The 21,250-nt window shown below is 45.3% G+C and overlaps 1 protein-coding gene across 1 annotated transcript in view; it reads left to right on the forward strand.

Annotated features, from left to right (window-relative positions):
* LOC122944638 (kynureninase-like) overlaps positions 1-21,250 on the forward strand; it is a 54,134-nt gene that overhangs the window by 18,446 nt on the left and 14,438 nt on the right. Inside the window, exon 4 of the mRNA XM_044303105.1 lies at positions 10,939-11,021. Coding sequence (XP_044159040.1) covers positions 10,939-11,021 — 83 coding nt within the window. The remainder of the gene's footprint in view (positions 1-10,938; positions 11,022-21,250) is intronic.

Genomic DNA, 21,250 nt, shown 5'->3' on the forward strand with positions numbered 1-21,250 from the left:
TGATTTGCTGGCATTGATTTTAAAATCTGATAGGGTACCGTATGTGTTGAGATGGGCCTGAATTCGAGGTAATGAAACTTTTGGGTTCACCGTCATTATTAAAACGTCGTCCGCAAAGGCGGCTAACTTCTGATCCCTACCTCCCAAACATAGACCTTCCGCCTCCCGGTCCAATCTAATAGTGGCGAGCAACGGCTCAAGAGCCAGTATGAATAGTAAGGGCGATAGGGGGCAGCCTTGGCGTGTCCCATTCCCAACGGAAAATGGAGCGGACAAGGTACCATTGACTGAAACAGAAGCAGTAGCATGCTTATACATTGAGAAGGTCGCCTGGACAAAGGGTCCAGGCATGCCGAATCCCAACATCACCTGTTTTAAATAAGACCAGTTAATCCGGTCGAATGCTTTTTCCGCATCCGTGCTAAGCAACAGCAAGGGCGAAGAGAGCTTTTTGGCGTGACAGAGGGTGTTGATTACCCTAGTCGTGTTATCTTTGCCCTCCCTGTTGCGGATAAAGCCGACCTGGTCACCATGAATTAGCTGAGGGAGGAGGATGGCTAATCTGTTTGCCAACATCTTGGCCAGGAGCTTGAGGTCTATGTTTAGGAGGGAGATGGGCCGATAATTGGGACATAGTTTGGGGTCTTTCCCTTCTTTAGGAATAAGGGTAATGTTCGCCGCCGTCATATCTCTGGATAGGGGGGTGCCCTGAAGTGTCTGATTACAAACTTCCAGGAGGTGTGGGAGCAGGAGGTCCTGAAATGTTTTGTAGTAGGTTAGTGGAAGACCATCGGGGCCCAGACTCTTTCCTGTAGGCATTTGGTTCATTGCTATTTTGAGTTCACTTAGTGAGAAGGGGGCTTCAAGAGCTTGCTTCTGTGACGGGGATATTTCAGGGAGGTTAGCGGCATCCAGGAAGGATGTCGTTGCCGAGGCACGAGTTTCCGGCTCTACACTATGGGGGAGGTTATAGAGGTCATTGTAAAAGGAGCGAAAAAGTGCCACTATCCGGGTCGACGAGAAGACGGGAGTCCCATCTTGTGAGATTAACTGGTGAACGTAGTTTGCGGATCTCCTCCCTTTGATCCTATTCATGACAAACTTGGTGGCCTTATCCCCATGAGCGAAGAATTTGTGTTGAGAATTCATGTAAAATTTTGCTGCCCTATGAGACAGGAGGGATCTAAGCTTGGCCCTATAACTTGATAACTCCTGAAATTGAGGATCGGATGGTTTAATTTTATGTAGTGATTCCAGTCTCTGGATATTTTTTAGCGTGTCATCAATGTCTTTTTCTCTAGTTTTCTTCAGGTACGTGCCTATGCTAATGCAGTGACCCCTAACCACTGGTTTGTGAGCGTCCCAGAGGGTGTTTACCTGGAGATCTGGGCTTTTGTTTAGTGAAAAGTATTCTGTGATATATTTAGAGATCGACTCGATTGAGTCTTGGAAACCCAAGAGGGATTCATTCATACGCCAGTGAAAACAAGTCGGGGCTTCCTGAGGGGCAAGGACTTTCATAAAAACTGGGGAGTAGTCCGACAGGTGTATAGAACCTATAGATGGCTCCCTGCATAGATGTACATGTTCCTTGGAGACAAGCAGGTAATCCAATCTATGGTAGGTGCCATGTACAGAGGAGTAGAATGTGAAGTCTAGAGTATCGGGATGGTGAGACCTCCACACATCTATCAGATGTAACTCCCATAGTAGATTCCTAATTACTTTTAAAGATTTGCTGGAGTGGGATGATTTGTGGGAGGAGACATCAAGTTGTGGCATTAAAGCTACGTTGAAATCGCCCCCCACAATTACCAAACCCTCCTGGAAGGATTCTATGATAGGGAATATGTCTGAGAACCAGCGGGATTGGTTTGAGTTAGGGGCGTATAAGTTGATAAAAGTGTAGATCTGTGATCCAATGGAGCCTTTAAGTAGTATGAACCTTCCCTCCGGATCTAGTATCTGATTAATAAACTTGAAAGGGATTTTCCTTTGTAGCCCTATGCTGACCCCACTAGAAGCAGAGGAATTACCTCCACAGTGGTACCAGTTGGAGTAATGGGAGAAGCGCATGTCAGGGTAGCGGTTGAATCTAAAATGAGTCTCTTGTAGAAATATCACCCCAGCTCCGGCCTTTTTTAGAATGGCAAAGATTTGGCTCCGTTTTGAGGGGGAGTGAAAACCCTTGACATTGTAAGAAGTTACCAATAGGTCAGCCATTAAGACATGTGAGGGTGTAGTTACCTTGTAGCTGGTGACATTTTCCCCAAGAGAGCATTTCAAACTCGTGGAGGTCCGCTGTCTGGTGTATCACGGTATTCGCTATAGGAAGGAGATCTCTCCATGGCAGAGGTGGAGACAAAAACCTTGGACGGGATATAAGGGTAAAAGAAGAAAAAGTAAACAGAACATAACAGATTAGAAAAACATCACACAAGTGAACAGACATATCGGGGTATGTCATATAAAGTGAAGAGGGGTGTAGGTGGTCTTTAGACCGGTTAGGAGACCGTATAACGCCCAGGTAAGGGCCATGATCGGGTACCAGTGGGGATAAATAACTTTCCCAATAAGAAAAAACATCATTAAGACGCCACAGTGACTAGGCCTAACTAAGGCGTCCCGAAAACTAAAGGCACAGAGAAATGCCAACATCTGACACAGTCATGGCAGCGTTGTACCGGACCCTCTACTGCTCCTGAGACAAGCTCCTCGGAGTGAGATGATGTCCTCTTTTTCTGGAACGGGAAGACTTCGGAGTACGGAGGGTTTCAAACGGGACCACGCTAGGAACGTCTGGCAGGATGCCAAGGTCCTGGAAGAGTTCCCAATTTTTAATCGGCATAGGGGACACATTCAGCAGTTCATATACCGCTGTGAGATCTGTGAAGGAGGAAACGTTAACCCTTTTGCCTGCGTACGAGAAGGCGAGTCCAAACGGGTAGGCCCACCGGTACAAGACTTTGTTAGATCGAAGCCAATCTGTCAGGGGCTTGAGGGATCGACGTTTCTTCAAAGTTGACGGTGCCAAATCTTGGAAAACCTCGACCTTGGAGTCTTCATAAGCTAAATCCGGGTGGTTGCGCGCTGAGTCCAGAATTGCAGCTTTTACTTGAAAGTTAAGGAACCTGCAGATGATATCTCTGGGCGGCTCTGTGGGCTTTGGTTTGGGTCTCAGGGCTCTATGCGCTCTTTCTATAGTGATCTCTTGCGGGTGATCAGGCCCCAGCAGTGAGCCGCAAATTTCAATGATGGCGGCTGACACTTCGCCAGGGGGGACCGTTTCTGGCACTCCCCTGAACCGCAAGTTGTTTCGGCGTCCCCTGTTCTCCTGATCCTCTAGCGAATTATGGAGGTCATTCAGGTATGTAGCGCAGCGTCGGAGGGAGTCAGATACCGACGTCTGGTGGTTAAGGATCGCTGCCTGACGCGTCTCCAGGGCCTCCACCCGCTCCCCCACGTGTCTCACCTCTTGCCTGCATGCGGACACCTCCGCTAGGATCGGCTCCAGTATTCTGTTAAGAGCCCGGTCAAGGTATTTTCTTGTAAGCGGGAGGTCAGCGGTGGGATGGGAGCTTTCCGAGTCGCTTTCCCCCTCCGATAGTGCAGACGCGCGCTTCAGGGCTTTAGGTTGTGGAGTCGGCGCCATCTTGGGTTCTCTGGAGGCGATCGTGGAAGCAGCCTTCTTTAGGAATTTCTCCATATCCCCGCCGGATGCTTGGTTCTTGGAAGGAGCAGGAGTGTCAACATGCCTTGCATTCCCGATCTTAACCATTTTCTGCCGTAGTTAGCTAATGTTAGCTGGCGTTAGGGACGAGTCTCCACACAGAGCAGAGAGCTATGCGACCATCTCCATCCGGCGCTAGCTCCGCCCCCCCTGCAATCATGTTTTTAGGACAATGTGTAATAATTCATGAGCGAGGTTATCAAAAATTCGATTTGGCTGCTTCGCCGAAGTTCACAAAGAAATTTGATTTTCTTACAAATTACTTAATCACATTCATTGTATGTAGTGGGCGCAATGACGGGGAATGGCGATCATGTCATTGAATCCCTCAGATGCCACGTTCAATGCTGATCACTGCATCTGACAGTCACATTGATGTCTTTAAGGGGTTAATCAGGGGTTAAAAACAAAAAAAATGCATAGTCACCTCATCCATTTCCTTAGCGGAGAGGCCATTGTGGTCATCTTGATTGAAGAAAACGCACCAAATCTTACATGGTCTGACGAGATGACGTCATCGAGCTGGCCAGAAGCCCAGCCAGCGTGATGACGTAGTGACGTGCATGACCTGGTGCCTTTTTTTCAAGATGGACGAGACAGCCTCTCCATGAGCAAATGGATGAGGTGAGTAAGTAATATTTAGTTTTTTTTTACCGCTTTTTCAGGAAAAGTTTATTAATTACCAGGAAGCGCGAGGAAATTCGGCCTTGTGACGAATATGATTTTTCCTGGTAATAATGCTACATAGTTACAAGTCTCTATTTAAAAATGTCTACACTCTGTACACTAACATTCACAGTTAATGGGATTGTGTTAGCCTTCAACATCACAAATATTTGCCATTTACCTAAAATGACAAGGTCAAAACAGATGATCAAATGGATTCCTGGAACTGAAGGCAGAATTTACGTACAGAGGGTATGAGGACGATTTAAGCCATCAGAATCCTGAAGTGCCTGAACCCATTACCAGCACTTAGAGATCCAACCCCCTCCAGCAGTAGCAATCACTGCGCTTCATAGTAATTAAATCTCTAATATTAAGAGTTGTACCAGGAACGGCAGAGGAGAAAGACAGCGCTCATTAACAGATATTTTAGGAGTCACATTATCATTTGTAACATTCTGTTACCGCGTGGAATTGGTCACGTTTCAATAGCAAAAAATATCATCTAATAATGTTTAATGACGAGATGATGGCTACTGGGGAGGGGAGTGAAAACTTAATGTTATATTCCTACAGTATTGTTAAAAAGAGTAATGGGAGACAAACACAAAAAAAAATAAGATAAACACATAGTAGTGGCATAAATATACATGAACTTAAGGCCTCATGCACACGACAGTATTTTTTTGCGGTCCACAAAAAGGGGTTCCGTTGTTCCGTGATCCGTTTCCGTTTTTGTTTCAGTGTGTCTTCCCTGATTTTTGGAGGACAACCAGACATAAAGGAAAGTAAAAAAAAAAGTCTAAGACAGGTTTGCCATTCAAATCAAAGGGAAAAAAACGGGCGTGGACGTGGATGACAATCTTGTGTGCCTCCGTGTTTTTTTTGCGGTCCCATTGACTTGAATAGGTCCGCAAACCGTTTTCCGCGAAAATAATAGGACAAGTTATATTTTTTTTACGGACTGGAACCACGGATCACGGATGCGGATGGCAAACGGTGCATTAGCAGAGTTTTCAACGGACCCATTGAAAGTCAATGGGTCCACAGAAAATCACGAAAAACGGAACAACGGACACGGAATGAAACACCGGTCGTGTGCATGAGGCCTAATGCAAATATGTCACCTTAAGAGATTTCCAGTTTCCACGCCCAGTATGTCAATACTGAGCATCGGTACAGGGAGGTGGAGAGGTGGAGATGCCAGGGTTTATCAGGGGGCTGTGCTGCCGTCCAATCGCAGTGGAGCGCGTCACAGCCAGGGAGGAAAAAACGGCTCACCAAGGAAAAGATGTCCCCTGAGAAACCCTGGCATCTCCACTTCTCTGTACCGATGCTCAGTGTTAACATACTGAGTGCGGAAACTGCAGGGGGAGCTCCGCAGGGCAAGGGACGGGTATTTGAAAGAAACAACAAGATGGTAGTAAAGGTACTTAATTAAACAAAAAATAAATTACATGAAAGGTCCTCTTTAGCTCTAGGATATGCCCCCATTGTCTAATGGGTGCGGGTCCTACCTCTGGGACCTGCACCTAGACCGAGAACAGAGGGGAAGGTGGTGGCCGGAGGACCCAGGGTTTCCTCGGGTCTGGCCACCACCAAGTGCTCTCCCTGTAGTAGTGAACTGGCGTGCACTGCGCTTGTGTGGCCACCGCTCCCATTTATTTCTATGGGGCCGACGAAAATAGCCAAGCCAGGGCTCTGAAATTTACAGTGGCCCCATAGAAATTAATGTAGGGTGGCTGCGCATGCACAGTGTGTCCTCCACAACTTTCCGTGCTCCGTTCTTGGTGTAGAAAACCCACACCTATCAGACATTGGGGCCATATCCTAGCGATATGCCCCAATTGTCTGAGATGGGAGAACCCCTTTAAGAACTCCAATTTTGCATAATACAAATTCAATGACCACTTGCTGGAAAAGCCCTTGAGAGGCTGAAATTCCCATCACAACCTCTTGGTGGCCACATACAGACACCTATAGAATAAACATCTCCTGACAAAGTATCACAAAAGAACGTGTTTTTCAAAGCTGGTCCTCTAATCCCACACATCTCAGGATAGGTAGGGAAGGACACCTAAGTATGCCATTTTTTTAAAAGCCAGATACGCTCTTTAACCACTGACCCTCATGCCTCTAAATTACTCTAACTTTACAGTACTGATTGGCTTCCTTCCCCTTGCATAGAGAGAGAGATAATTTTAGGTCTGTTCATGACACCACAATCCGGTTAACTTTAAAAAAAGACACATTCTTACTTTTTAGACTTTTCGTTCTCTAACGAGCTCAGCAGTTCCTGCCATGGTTTCAGATGTCATACTCTATTCCCCCCCTTTTTAAAATCAATTTTCCCCTATGGAAATGTTAAGCTCCAGACCGCAGGTCTGGGAAACGGCAGCTATTTTGAAAGATGTGACATACGGTAGAACCTTTAACCCTCAAAGTTTCTTCAACAACGTCCAAGTTAATCATTTCAATGGTGAAAAAGTACGGGAAGAAGACGGATTATAGAATATCTGCATAACATTTTACTGCAAACTGCAAATGTGATAGGACACACATATCCTGCTGCCAGAAGCAAAAACACCATTATCTCAGCTGATTAGAATAAGGTATTCAGCTCGTTTTTGAGATCAGATTCTGAAAGCTTTCTCCGACAATTGTCTTGAATGCGCTCTATTTACCCTGGAATATGATTATTATTATTGCATGGCGAAATCTGAATGATGGAAGGATACATACTTATCTTTAGAACTTTCTTCATCTTACTTAAGAAGTAATGCTAGATACATGTACATCATTTTTTCCTGATCCGACAAATGTTCCAAACTACTTGATATATAAATTATTATTTTTTTTATATTTTTGGGGGATGGAAAAAAGAATAGCAAGTTTATAAATCCTCAGCTGCATTTCAGTGTCCATATTACAGCCTCCATCACTAAATCTCCATTGACTCTTCAGGGGAAGTGAAGATAAATCAGCATAGGTTTTATGGTTAGGGCTCTTTCACACTTGCGTTATTTTCTTCCGGCATAGTGTTCCGTCGTCGGGGCTCTATGCCGGAAGAATCCTGATCAGGATTATCCTAATGCATTCTGAATAGAGTGAAATCCGTTCAGGATGCATCAGGATGTCTTCAGTTCCGGAACGTTTTTTGGCCGGAGAAAATACCGCAGCATGCTGCGCTTTTTGCTCCGGCCCAAAAAACTGAAGACTTGCCGCAAGGCCGGATCCAGAATGAATGCCCATTGAAAGGCATTGATCCGGATCCGGCCTTAAGCTAAACGTCGTTTCGGCGTATTGCCGGATACGACGTTTAGCTTTTTTAGAGTGGTTACCATGGCTGCCGGGACGCTAAAGTCCTGGCAGCCATGGTAAAGTGTAGCGGGGAGCAGCATACTTACAATCCGTGCGGCTCCCGGGGCGCTCCAGAGTGACGTCAGGGCGCCCCAGGCGCATGGATGACGTGATCGCATGGCACGTCATCCATGCGCATGGGGCGCTCTGACGTCATTCTGGAGCGCCCCGGGAGCCGCACGGACTGTAAGTATACCGCTCCCCCGCTCCCCACTACTACTATGGCAACCAGGACTTTAATAGCGTCCTGGGTGCCATAGTAACACTGAAAGCATTTTGAAGACGGATCCGTCTTCAAATGCTTTCAGTTCACTTGCGTTTTTCCGGATCCGGTGTGTAATTCCGGCAAGTGGAGTACACGCCGGATCCGGACAACGCAAGTGTGAAAGAGGCCTGAGCATGGTCAGAATCTCTCCTATGACTGGCTTCACACACAACAGGTTTTAATGCAGTTAAGCCAAAGTCAGAAGTGCATACAGCAGAAATTAAAAGTATGTGCCCACTCTTTATATTTCCAATTTCTTTTGAATCCACATCTAGCTCTGGTTAAAATAAACTGCGTGAAAAACTTTTTGTGTGAACCCCCTCCCTTTCGTTCGTTGCCTTCGGGATCCATTTTATAACTGCAGTATATGGACCTCCTGCTGTCTGACATGACCAGCCTAGAAAAGTATTCCATTCTCAATAATGTAACAACTCTACTAGAAGTTATGAATGAATTGCTAGCAGTCTGCAGTAAGGGTACAGAGGGGAGGTAACCAGTTGTGGGGGGGGGGGGTCCCTGCACAGTGTGACTCTATCTAGTCAGTACTGCAATTTTCAGACTATGCAGGTCCCCCCCAACTTGTTACCCCCCTCTGTACCCTTACTGCAGACTGCTACCAATTAATTCATAACTTCTAGTAGAAATAATAAAGGAATGGTTCAACATAGAGTCATAAGAATAGATGCTCCAGAATTGTTATTACATGGGAAATGTATGACGCTATTAAAACAGGCATGTCTGGAGAGGGGACAGGTCCTCAATAAATCGAATATATAGCTCTGGGTAGGAGCTGGGGAGAACAGGACAAGCATACCTTTTCTGGAGTAGTGTGAACATGACCTTTTATTCTTTCACTCCTTCAATTGCCCAGGACGTGGTACTTACTCCTCTCTGCACTGAGCTGCCCCATATTCCCTCTCCTCTGGTCTGAGGGATGGCTGTAATGGTCTCTGGGTTGGACACTACAGCTCTACTGCAACTCAAATCAAAGGGTAGAGGCTGTGAAGCAGCTCAATGCAGAGAGCACTTCACAGTGAAGCTCCACTTTCTGGGAGTTGGCTGAGGCAATGCCGACAGACTAAAGCTTCATATTCCAACCACTCCTGATGACAAGAGCTCCATTGCTGTAAACAGTTTTGCATGGTCAATGCTGCTGACAGACTGCCTTTAACTTACATCATCACAAGGTTCTACGGTAATCCAAGTTTATTTCAGCACAACCATAGGAGGTCTGGGTATGGTAGCCAAAATATGGGAACTCAAACAGAACTTAGACCAGTGATGGCTAACCTCCGGCACTCCAGCTGTGGTGAAACTACGACTACCAGCATACTCCATTCATTTATGTGTAGTTCGGAGAACAGCCAAGCAAGTGTACATCTTGGGAGTTGTATATGTACCACAGCTGGAGTGCCAGAGGTTAACCATCACAGGCTTAGGGTGCATTCACACGAACGTATAAATGGATCTGCATCCGTTCCTCAATTTTTTGGAACGGGTGCGGACCCATTCATTTCAATGAACACCCTGTGCTGTTTGTATCCGTTGTTCCGTCCTGCGGCCCCGCAAAAAATATGGAGCGTGTCCTATTCTTGTCCGTGGTTGCAGACAAGCATAGGCATTCTCTATATAGCGCCGGGCCATTTGCGGTCTGCAAAATGCGGAACACACATGGCCAGTATCCATGTTTTGCGAATCGGCAATTTGCGGACCGCAAAACACTTACGGTCGTGTGAATGCACCATTAGGCTATATTCACACCTGACATCTATACATATAGTATTATGGGCCATTTAGATGGGCTAATGAACCATTGCAATTCCAGTTCCCATCATTGCCCCATGAAAATATGCTCCGCAATCAGCTGACAAACAAGCAAACGCTCCTTTGTTGTGAATCTTGTCTTGTATATTGGCATAAAATTCATCCATTGTTGGCAACACATTGCCCGTTTAGACTGGGACATGCCTGAACCATTGTACTAGCGATCATTCACTCACATACAGCAGCAATGATTGCTCCATGTATATAAAGATAAAAAAGCACAAATTGATTTGCCAGATTGGCACTTATTACTGGCAGGAAATCTTGTCATTAAAACATATACATTCATACATCATTCTGTACATCGGGATATCTTTGCCTCATGTTACAGTGGCAGTCCTCTCCGTTTCTGCTCTCTTCACATGTCCTGGAGGTCTGAACTCGCCTTCCACTAGGCTTGCTCTGTCTCTCCACACAGGCTTCAGCCTCCTTGCCAGCAAGGCCTGTCCTTCTCTGCCCATAGTGCGCACATGCTACCCCTTGCTCTTAAAAGTCCAGCATCTGTGCACTCTCATCTTCACCAGCCAATGGTGGGCAACCATGGGATACTTTAGGCCCCTTTCCCTGTGAGAGGGTGCCTGAACAATAGGTTCTTGCAAAGGTATGCTGAATTTGTTTGTCTGCCCAATTAATGACTTCTGCCCGTCTCCTGGATATTGACACCCCCCCCCCCCCCCCGCCTTATGTAAACTGTACTTAACCTCCATATTGACCCTTCACTGCCTAGACTTCACTTCAGACGGTTTATCATATTACTCATACTCTGCCTACCATGACCTCAGCCTGTCTCTGACTAGGATTCGGCCTTGGTGCCCTGACCTAGTGTCTTGACTCCCGTGGGTCAGCTATCAGTCACAGAGACTACTAAAGGAAATAGTGGCCTGATGGTTCCACTACAGTAAAGTCTAGATGCTTGTACAAGGTTAAATGTGTGAATATCATGGGACTGCCAGGATAACACCCCAGGAGTAGCCCAAACTCAAATCTGTTGGTTGACAAAGTGGTTCCACACCCAATGACGTAACACTTCAATTGCATTGTAAAGCACATTTGACAAGGTTTTCAGTAGCTATTTGTGTCATTTCTGTTTTAGGGGCGTTCATGGTCATTTCATTGGAAAACGTCCATGGGCCCTTGCTGATGAATGTATTGTGGATCCTATGGCTAAGCTTGTTGGTACGTATTATTTATTTATTATTCATTGGTAGAAGTAGCTATGGGAAGATGTGTGTTGTATAAATCTTTAAACGCTGCGTGACTTGAAGCTGATAAAAGGGAGCTCACCTTTAGGAATCTTACCACCAGGCTTCTTTTTCACTTGGGGCCATATGAAGGCTAAATTCACAGACGCAAACACTGATCCTTTTTTTGAGTCAAACACAGGAGTGGATATAAAAGAAAACAATTACTATACTTATTCCCCTTATATTCCTTCTGCTGGTTCAACTTCTGAGTAAAAAAAATGTTTTTTCTCTGTTTCTGAGGTCTGTTTTTCTGATACAAATCCCTGTGTAGACATAGATTTAGTGTAGCTGCCACTAGGGGGAGCTCACTGCATACTATTTAATATTATGCAGCAAGATCCTAAATCCCCCTAGTGGTAGCAACAGGCAGCACATAATATTATGTTTTAAACTAATTCATGTCTATGCAGGAAACATGGAGCTTCTGTATCAGAAAAACAAAACTCCATGTTATAAAGATATAGTAATTAATGAATCAGCAGAACATGTTGAACGCATTTGATTTAATAAGTAAAAAAATTAATGATATTCAAGGGTTAGACGCTGATTCTAAGATTAACTTTAGGGAATCAAGGAAAAAAATAGCTACAGGGGTTGGCAAAAAATATAAAATATAAAAGTTTTTAAATATAATAAAGTATTGTTTCCACGTTACAAGGGAATACATTAGATCTGATAAGAAACATTGCCTGTAAGCTAGTAGTGGCTCAGAAATACAATAATACATAAAAAAGACCACTAATATGCCTTTTTACTGACGTAAACAACGGGGGTTTTAGCTAATCAGCTGGCTTTAATCGATCATTACATGTTCCCAAAATGGTGCATTAAAAAACTATAACTTATCCTGCAAAAAAATAAGACCTCATACATTGATGAAAAAACAAAGTTATAGCTCATGGAATGCAATAAAAAAAAGTGTGTGGTCACTAAGGGGTTAAGGCATAGAAAATGGTCTAAATCTACCCCAGCAAGGGAGATGGCATAGATTTAGAAGTGGCGGTGGATCCGCCGAAGTTATGTAGAAGCCTGCGCCTCTACATAACTTCGGCGGATCCACCGCCAATGCAAGGCCTTATTATGACCGGAATCTGAAATGCCAGTCTTAATAAAAGACCCCCAAAAACACATAAGTTTTCATAGAAGTTGTATGCACAAATGGAACAAGGTATTTAGTCACAACTATTGTTTCTTCATTTGCTGTGTGAGATACATAAAAAACGGCTGCAAAAATTGTATGTAAAATAGCAAATGCCCTCATATTCTTTGAATTTTTGCTTCATAGAGCATTGCCCCCATTTAGGACCTTCATCCATAGCAGAGAAAAGCTACAGCATGCAAAAAGTTAGGAAGAAGGGGTGAAGTGCTGATTTGAACTTTTTTTAAATAGGCACTGTGGAATACGTTGGTTCAATGCTGCAACGAACTGATTCAGCAAAAAATGGTTGTGACAGAGAGAGCTGAAGTGATGAAGTATATATGCAAAAGGCAAAGTGCATTTAAATTAGACTGATTGGACCACTATTCATTAACATGGCGGTGGCTGATTTATATAGCACTGCGTAAAGCCTGTTCCCAGCTCCAACCATTATTGGTTCTATAACACTCATCTTCTATTAATCATTTTGTGGAGATCAAATAATCTTTAGAATTAAGTTAGGAGTTTCCATATATTTAAACGCATGACAATAAAAAATTAAAAAAGGTCTAAATTTAGATGATAAGGAACTTTTTGAAAAATGTATCTTTAGACTTTTGGTAGGGAATGCAACATTTTGGGGGTGGGCTAGAGCCCTGTTTACAGTTAGTTGTACAGATGTGTCCACCCTTAACTTTCCCAAATTTTTAGTTTAATGGAATTGTCAAATTTTCAAGTGTTTTTTAAAATGCCCTCCTCCATCCAGTCAGTGTGAGCTGTCAAGGTAAGCGTATCTACCTACTGCCCGATGCTTGGCTCTGGCTCCATTGGTTAATCACGGTCTTCACTGCTCTTCCGTTCCCACATTTAAGGTCACATGCACTACTGCAGCCAATGGCTGTCCACAGTAGTTATGTGTCCCCAAGGGCCACATCATTGTGGTCAGGTGTCGTTCAGGGGATCAAAGCACAATGAGAAAACAGGTGAATACAGAAACATATCATCTTTAGGGCTCATGCACACGAACGTGGTTTCGTTTCGCATCAGAGCCGGATTTTTTTGCGACTCAGATGCGGAGCCATTCACTTCTATCGGGCCGCAAAAGACGCAGATAGCACTCTGTGTGATGTGCGCATCCGTTGCAACGTTTCACAGCCCTGCAAAAAAAACTAAAACATGACCTATTCTTGTACATTTTGCAGACAAGAATAAGCATTTCTATAATGGGCCGTCCGTTCTGTAAATTACGGAATACACGCGGCTGTCATCAGTGTTCTGCGGATCCGCAATTTGCGGACAGCAAAACACGGCACGTTTGTGTGCATGAGCCCTTATTAAGTTACAGTTAAAAACATATTGTACAATAGCAAATATTAGCCAATAGTGATAGACTAACATCGGCCGGGACGTTTCGCGAATGCGATCGAATGTTCGCAAATCACGCATTTGCGGCGGGCCCTCACTTTAATAGCAGGCGATCGTGAAAAACCTTCAGGTCATATTTGCAGCCACCAAATACTTACTAGAAGTACACAAATAGTCCCACAACAATGGACAGTGACATACCAGAGGGGGATCATTGGCAAAAATTCCCTCTAAAGATATGTATTTTAGTCAGGGGCCATTTTTATGCGTCTTAAAGGGAAACTGACAAAAATGTGCCCCGTTGGAGCCTAGAAATTTTTTATTTTAGGCCACGGGTGTGCAGGCCCCAAAAATTAGGCATTCGCCTGACAGAGAAGAACAAGTGATTATGTGGCTGGAGGTACATTAGGCGGTCACTGGCTAAAAATGTTATTGTAGGCCACTGGAGTAGAGGCCCCAAAAATTAGCCATTCAACAGACAGAAAAGGCCTTTTATGCCGCTGTATATACATAAGACAAGGACCATTCTTTGTTCTGGATCGTGGCGGATATGTGTGGGCTGGCATAAGGAAATTCAATTACACGTGGTCGTCACAGGTGTTGAATTCCTCTGACATCCATGCCTCATTAATTTTTAGAAATGTGAGGTAGTCTACACTGTCCTGAGATAGGCGAGTGCGCTTATCGGCCACGATCCCCCTTGCTGCGCTGAATGTCTTTTTGGACAGGACACTCGACGAGGGGCAAGCCAAGAGTTCCAAGGCAAATTGTGCCAGCTCTGGCCACAGGTCACGCCTGCACACCCAGTAGTCCAGGGGTTCCTCGCTTCTCAGAGCATCCACATTAGCTGTTAACCCGATGTAGTCGGACACGTGTCGGTCTAGGCGTACCCATGGCTGGATCCGGAGGGCAACTGTCGATGGGTTGGCTGCAAAAATGATCTCATATCCGAAGTTATCAACGCAACTTCAAACCGCCCTCATCTTGCAGGCACGGTATGGTTTGGTACCCGCACCTGCTTTGCTGTGGGTGGAAATTCCGCTGGCAGTGCCCGCAACAGCAGAATGCAGCATCTCTCGCAGCAAGGCCTGGAAATGCTGCATTCTGACAGCCCTCTGTGATACTAGTAACATGTCCGCCATTTTGTGTTTGTAACAGGGGTCTAGGTACATTGCCACCCAGTACTGGTCCTTGCCCTTTATGCTTTTTATACGGGGGTCCCTCTTCAAACACTGGAGCATGAAGGCCCCCATTTGCACTAAATTGGAAGCAGTGGAGTGCCCTGGCTCCTGCTCTTCGCCCAGGAGAATGTTGTCCTCGGTCTCCTCCCCCCAGCAATGGACAACACCAGAGATCCCCGAAAAGTATAAAGTCCCCCTAAAAGCCTGCTCTTCTTGCTCCTCCTCCTCCTCCCCCAAGTCACCATCCTCCTCTAAATCCTCTTCTGACTCCTGACTTGTCTCAGATGGAGTAGCCCCCCCAGGGAATTCATTCAGCATTGCGACTTCTTTATCTTTCTGCTCCTGCTCCTCAACGGCTTGATCAATGACACAATGCAATGCATGCTCCAGAAAGAAGGCATAAGGTATGATGTCACTGATGGTGCCCTGGCTGCGACTGACCAGTTTGGTGATCTCATCAAATAGCTGCAGAAGTCTGCATGCGTCGCGCATGAGCAGCCACTGGCGTGGTGAAAAGAAGCCATGCTGCAGAGTTCGTACAGGTAGTCGTTAACGGCACGTTGCTGGTGGAGCAGCCTGTCAAGCATATACAAGGTGGGGTTCCTGCACGTCGGGCTGTCACAAATAAGACGTCTGACGGCCAGGTGGTGTCGCTGCTGAATGTCAGCAAGGCGAGCCATGGCCTTGTAATATCTTCTAAAATGGACAGAGATTTTCCTGGCCTGTCGCAAAACATCCTGGACCCCGGAATATTTGGAAACTAATCGCTGCCGGACTGAGTTAAGGACGTGTGCCATGCACGGAACGTGTGTCATTTTGCCCTGTTTCAGTGCGCTCAGCAGATTGGAACTGCTGTCGCACACCACTTTACCAACTGTCAAATTGAGCGGGGTTAGCCACTGATCGGCCTGTGACCGCAGAACTGAAAGCAGTGCAGGACCGGTGTGGCTCTTGGCTTCCAGGCGCAACAGCCACAGCACAGCATGGCAACGTCTTGCCTGACACGACGAATAGGTTCTAGGGAGCTTGGGGGTTGCAGCGGAAGAGGCGGTAGCAGTGGAAAAGGAGGAGTCAGCCAAGGAGTAAACTGAGGATAGAGTAAAAGGAGGAGAAGTGGCAGGCCTACATGCAATCCATGGTGGTAACACCAAATCCACATGCTTACATGCTTCACAGCCATCAGCAGGTTCACCCACTGGGCACTAAAAGTTATGTACCTTCCCTGCCGTGTTTGTTAAACCATGTGTCTGTGGTCAGATGTATCTTGGCACCGACACTGTGTGCCAGAGATATATTCAATTGCCGCTGAACGTGGCCATATAGCTCTGGGATGCTCTTCTAGAAAAAATATTTCCTTCCGGGGACTTTCCATTGCAGTGTGCCAATGGCCACAAATTTTCTAAAGGCCTCTGAGTCCACCAGTTTATATGGCAGTAGTTGGCAGGCTAGCAGTTCCAACAAGCCAGCGGTCAGCCGTTGGGCATGAGGGTTATTCAGCGTCATCAACTTTTTACGCTCGAACATTTTGGCCACAGAAGCCTGCCTTTTGCCAAATGAACGTGATGATGGCACGGACAAATGGGAGGAGAGAGGAGAAGAAGAGGCAGGACGTTGAGCACCAGGAGTGTGGCTTTGTGGGTTCTGACTGCATTGCTCCCACTGGGCTCGGTGATGGGAGGCCAGGTGCTTTCTTAAGGCGGTCGTCCCACGACTTATGCATTGACAGCACAGGCTGCAGATGGCCACACTATTGTCAGAAGCTGACATGTTAAAAAAAAGCCCACACTGCAGAGCCATGTGCCAGCATCCTGGGAGCGCAAGATGTGACCGTGCATGGTGGATGGCTCGCTCCAGATACATTTGCAGTCTGATTTTTGCCTCCTGTGCACTGCGAGTTCTGCATGCTTCTCCTCCTTCTCTTCCCTATCTGCTGCTCCGTTTCTCCCTCTGAACACCTATGCTCTTCCTCTCTTGTGGGAACCCACGTGAAGTCCATCAACACGTCATCATTGTCACTTTAACCATCACTGAAATTAGAGATCTCTGAGTAGGCAGCAACAGTGGAGTCCACCCTTCTTGGGCTGATCTGGGTACTGTTGTCAGACCGCTGGGTGACGGCCGTTACCTCCTCTTCCTCATTGGATGCCAAGAATGGCTGTGCATCAGTAAGGTCTGGGAATGGATGGGAAAATAATTCATCTGACTTGAGAGGAGGGGCTATGGTGGTGGTGGCAGTGTCTTTGGAGGTGCACATACCAGAGAGTGAGGAGGGTTCAGATACAGAGGATGAGGAGGGTGCAGAAGCAGAAGGCTGAGTGAGCCACTCAACCAACTCTGGTGCATCCTTTGACATAATCGTATGCACCTTCTCCAACTTCCTACTTAGGCTTTGGCCTGGGTGCACCTGCTCGACCCCTACCAACCCTGCGGAATGGCCTGCCTCTTCCTCTGCCTGTGCCAAAGTCCCTAGAGAAGAGCACTATTTGTGGAAGCGGGTATATAGCAGGCCTCAATCAATATTTGGTGGAAGCTGGTATATTGCACCCCTCAATCAATATTTGGTGGAAGCTGGTATATTGCACCCCTCAATCAGTATTTTGTGTAAGCAGGTATATAGAACCCGTTAATCAGTATTTTGTAAAAGCAGGTATATTGCACCCCTCATTCAGTGTTTTGTGGAAACAGGTATATAGAACACCTGAATCAATATTTGGTGGAAGCAGGAGTATTACACCCCTCAATCAGTATTTTGTGGAAGCCTGTGTATCGCAGGCCTTAATCAATATTTTGTGGAAGCCTGTGTATCGCAGGCCTTAATCAATATTTTGTGGAAGCAGGTATATCAAACCCCTCAATCATTATTTTGTGGAAGCTGGTATATAGAACACCTGAATCAATATTTGGTGGAAGCAGGAGTATTACACCCCTCAATCAGTATTTTGTGGAAGCCTGTGTATCGCAGGCCTTAATCAATATTTTGTGGAAGCCTGTGTATCGCAGGCCTTAATCAATATTTTGTGGAAGCAGGTATATCAAACCCCTCAATCATTATTTTGTGGAAGCTGGTATATCAAACCCCTCAATCATTATTTTGTGGAAGCTGGTATATAGAACACCTGAATCAATATTTGGTGGAAGCAGGAGTATTACACCCCTCAATCAGTATTTTGTGGAAGCCTGTGTATCGCAGGCCTTAATCAATATTTTGTGGAAGCCTGTGTATCGCAGGCCTTAATCAATATTTTGTGGAAGCAGGTATATCAAACCCCTCAATCATTATTTTGTGGAAGCTGGTATATAGAACACCTGAATCAATATTTGGTGGAAGCATGTATATCCCATTCCTCAATCTGTATTTTGTGGAAGCAGATATATTAAACTCCTTAATCAGTATTTTGTAGAAGCAGGTATATCGCACCCCTCAATCTGTATTTTGTGGAAGCAGGTATATAGAACCCCTTATTCAGAATTTTGTAGAAGCAGGAATATAGAACCCCTTAATCAATATTTGGTGGAAGCAGATATATCACACCCCTCAATCAGTATTTTGTGTAAGCAGTTATATCGCACCCCTCAGTCAGTTTTTTTGGGGGCAACAGGTAGATCACACCCATTGCAAATAGTTGTTCCAATAACACTTGTCCCTCTATATAGCAGAACCAAACACAACTGCTGCACAATACAAATGCTCTATAATATACTCTCTATGTTAGAAAGTATATTATAGGTATATCACACCCCTCAGTCCGTTTTTTTTTTTTTTTTTGCGGCAACAGGTATATCACACCAGTTGCAATTAGTTATTCCAATAGCGTTTGTCCCTCAATATAGATGCGGTATTGCGGCAGAACCGCACACAACTGCTGCAGAATACAAATGCACTATAATATACTTTCTATATTAGAAAGTATATTATACGTATATCACACCTCTCAGCATATCACATCTATCGATAGCACACCTATACCAGTCCTTAAATGGACTTTTGTGGCCCTATGAGCTAGCGTTTGGTGTCCCTAACAGTCTGTCCCTGCTCCACAAAGCAGCCTATCCCTACACTGGCAAAACACAGAATGTAAAATGGCTGCCAGATCGGGTTCTGTTATAGGGTGGGGGGGGTGTATATGTGCTGAAATGTCTCAATTGGATGTCCTGCTCCACCTGATGAATATGGCGCATGTGAACATCGCCACTTGTTCAGATGTTCGGCGAATTGCGAACGAGCAAAGTTTGCCATGAAATGACCGCCGGGTGAACCACAAGGCCATATCTATTAGCCAACATGTTTAAGACTCAGAAATTCTAGGCCATAGCCACCTCAATGATCTCCTGTCGCTCCTGTTTCGATACAACCTGGATCCTGAATGTTCTAAACTTGCAGAAAAATAGGTGGGGCACCACTGTGGCCCATGATTAGTTGAGAAGACATTTCCTACATGAAGGACCAACAAAAAAAAAAAAAAATTGTTTAATTATGGACGTCTCCCAGTGGACCAAAACCTAGACACTGATATAATTGTATTACCTCTAGATTTAAAGGGTTTATGAGATTAGAAAGTGGGTCTGTTTTTTAGTTTTGTTTTTTTTTTTGGGGGGGGGGGGGGGTTCTGTAGACAGCGCCTCTCCTGTCTACAGGCTTGGGCTGATGTTGCAGTCGAGCCCCACTCACTGAAATCTTGAGCTGAAATACCAGATATAACTATAGGGCAGGAGTGGGATGTGTCCCGGTCAGACCTTATTTTTGTAATTTCATGCAAATGATAAAAGTAAAAACTAAGTGGTTCTTTTAAATATTATTATTTAGCTATCTCTGTGAGAGAGAGTGTTGGGGTTCCTTAATAAGAGATAAAGCATAACTTGTATGAATTATGCTGATAAAACATCCATCTATTGCCTAAAATAAGTATTCAAGGGGTGGGTCATGTTGCATTAATAATTTTATGTCTGGGGGTATCGTTACTTATGCAGTGAGTGCTCATGGCTGAAAGGTCAGGTTCCTAACAGCCTGCTAGTGAACCCTGGAAACCTCCTTATTCCATCTTCTATGGAGGTCCGACTTGCCTGGTTTCCAGTACATTCAGGAGTGTGTTACCCAAAATGCACTAAAGGATCACGTGCCTTATATCCTGAAAAAGGTGACCCTCCAATCACTCTCGAACCTCAGACCTATTGCAAACTTGCCCTGAACTCTTTCAATTCAAATTACCCCCTTATCCTAACGCACTTCACAGTAACTGGATCTTCAGGAAGCAACGTTTGGGGAATAACAATGAATTTCAGTAGCTAGGTTTGATCAAGCATGCTAGGCCGAACACCAGTTCGGTTCGAGCATCTGGAAGCTCGGCACATGGCGGTATTCAACCGGCTACGCAGCCAATAAACGTGCAGGTAAGTACTGCCATTCACTGTAATGCCGTAGCCATGTTGGTTACTGGCATTACAATGATTGGCTGGCCAATGACACGTGTTCGGCTCAGTGTTAGTCAGGGAGAGCTGCGCTGAAGAAAGGAAAGATAGTGTAGGGAGTGAATAATTATATTTTTTTTAACCCAAAAGTCCTTTTAAGGACTATTGTTGTGTGTGGCAGCAATATCTATTTTTAGCGCATCCTGCTCTGAATAGCATGCAATAGTTAGGACGCTGCAGACAGCAAAATTATCTGAACTACATCTCCTGAGTAACGTGTGCGCATCCCAAAAATATCTTTGACATCCGGTGTACTTCTTCCGTAGACAGTGTCCGCTGCGGACAGTGACAGCTGTGCTACATCTCCAGTGTAAAGTGTGCGCATCCCAAAAATATCAGCGACATCCAGTGTACTTTTTCCGTAGACGGTGTCCCCTGCAGACAGTGACATTACCTGGGGTACATCTCCTATGTAACGTTTCCACATTCCAAATACCTGTGACATTCCCTGTAATTTTTTATTAGCTGCTGCTGACATCAGCAGCATTATCTGGGGTATATCTCCTGTGTGACGTTTCCACATCCAAAATACCTGTGACATACACTTACAAATCCTACGCTACTGTACGTGTGACATACTTTCAAGCATATATAACATTTAATATGAAAAAGGCGAGCAGTAAGAGACAGGGAAGTGGCCGTGCTGCTGATGGTATATGCAGAGGCCGTGGCCCTGGGCGCGTTGAAACTGTGCCTGCTGCCAGAGCACAAGAAAAACAATCGTGCACGAAACCTAGATGAAGGGATCTGAAGCACTGCAACAGGCTGGAAGAGGCAGTGGGGTGGCAAAAGGGAGAAGGGGGGCCACACCAAACAGACCTGCAACTGTTACCTGGAACACACCAGTGCAGAAATCTCCCTTGCCAAGGGGTAGTCTGGTGCTTTTTTCAGGAAAGTGCGGACGACAAAAGAATTGTAGTTTGCAACACGTGCCATACAAAAATAAGCAGGGGAGTGAACACTAGCAACCTCGCCACCACCACCAGCATGATCAGCCACATGGCATCAAAG

The sequence above is a fragment of the Bufo gargarizans genome, chromosome 8 (assembly GCF_014858855.1).
Source record: "Bufo gargarizans isolate SCDJY-AF-19 chromosome 8, ASM1485885v1, whole genome shotgun sequence".
Taxonomy (NCBI): domain Eukaryota; kingdom Metazoa; phylum Chordata; class Amphibia; order Anura; family Bufonidae; genus Bufo; species Bufo gargarizans.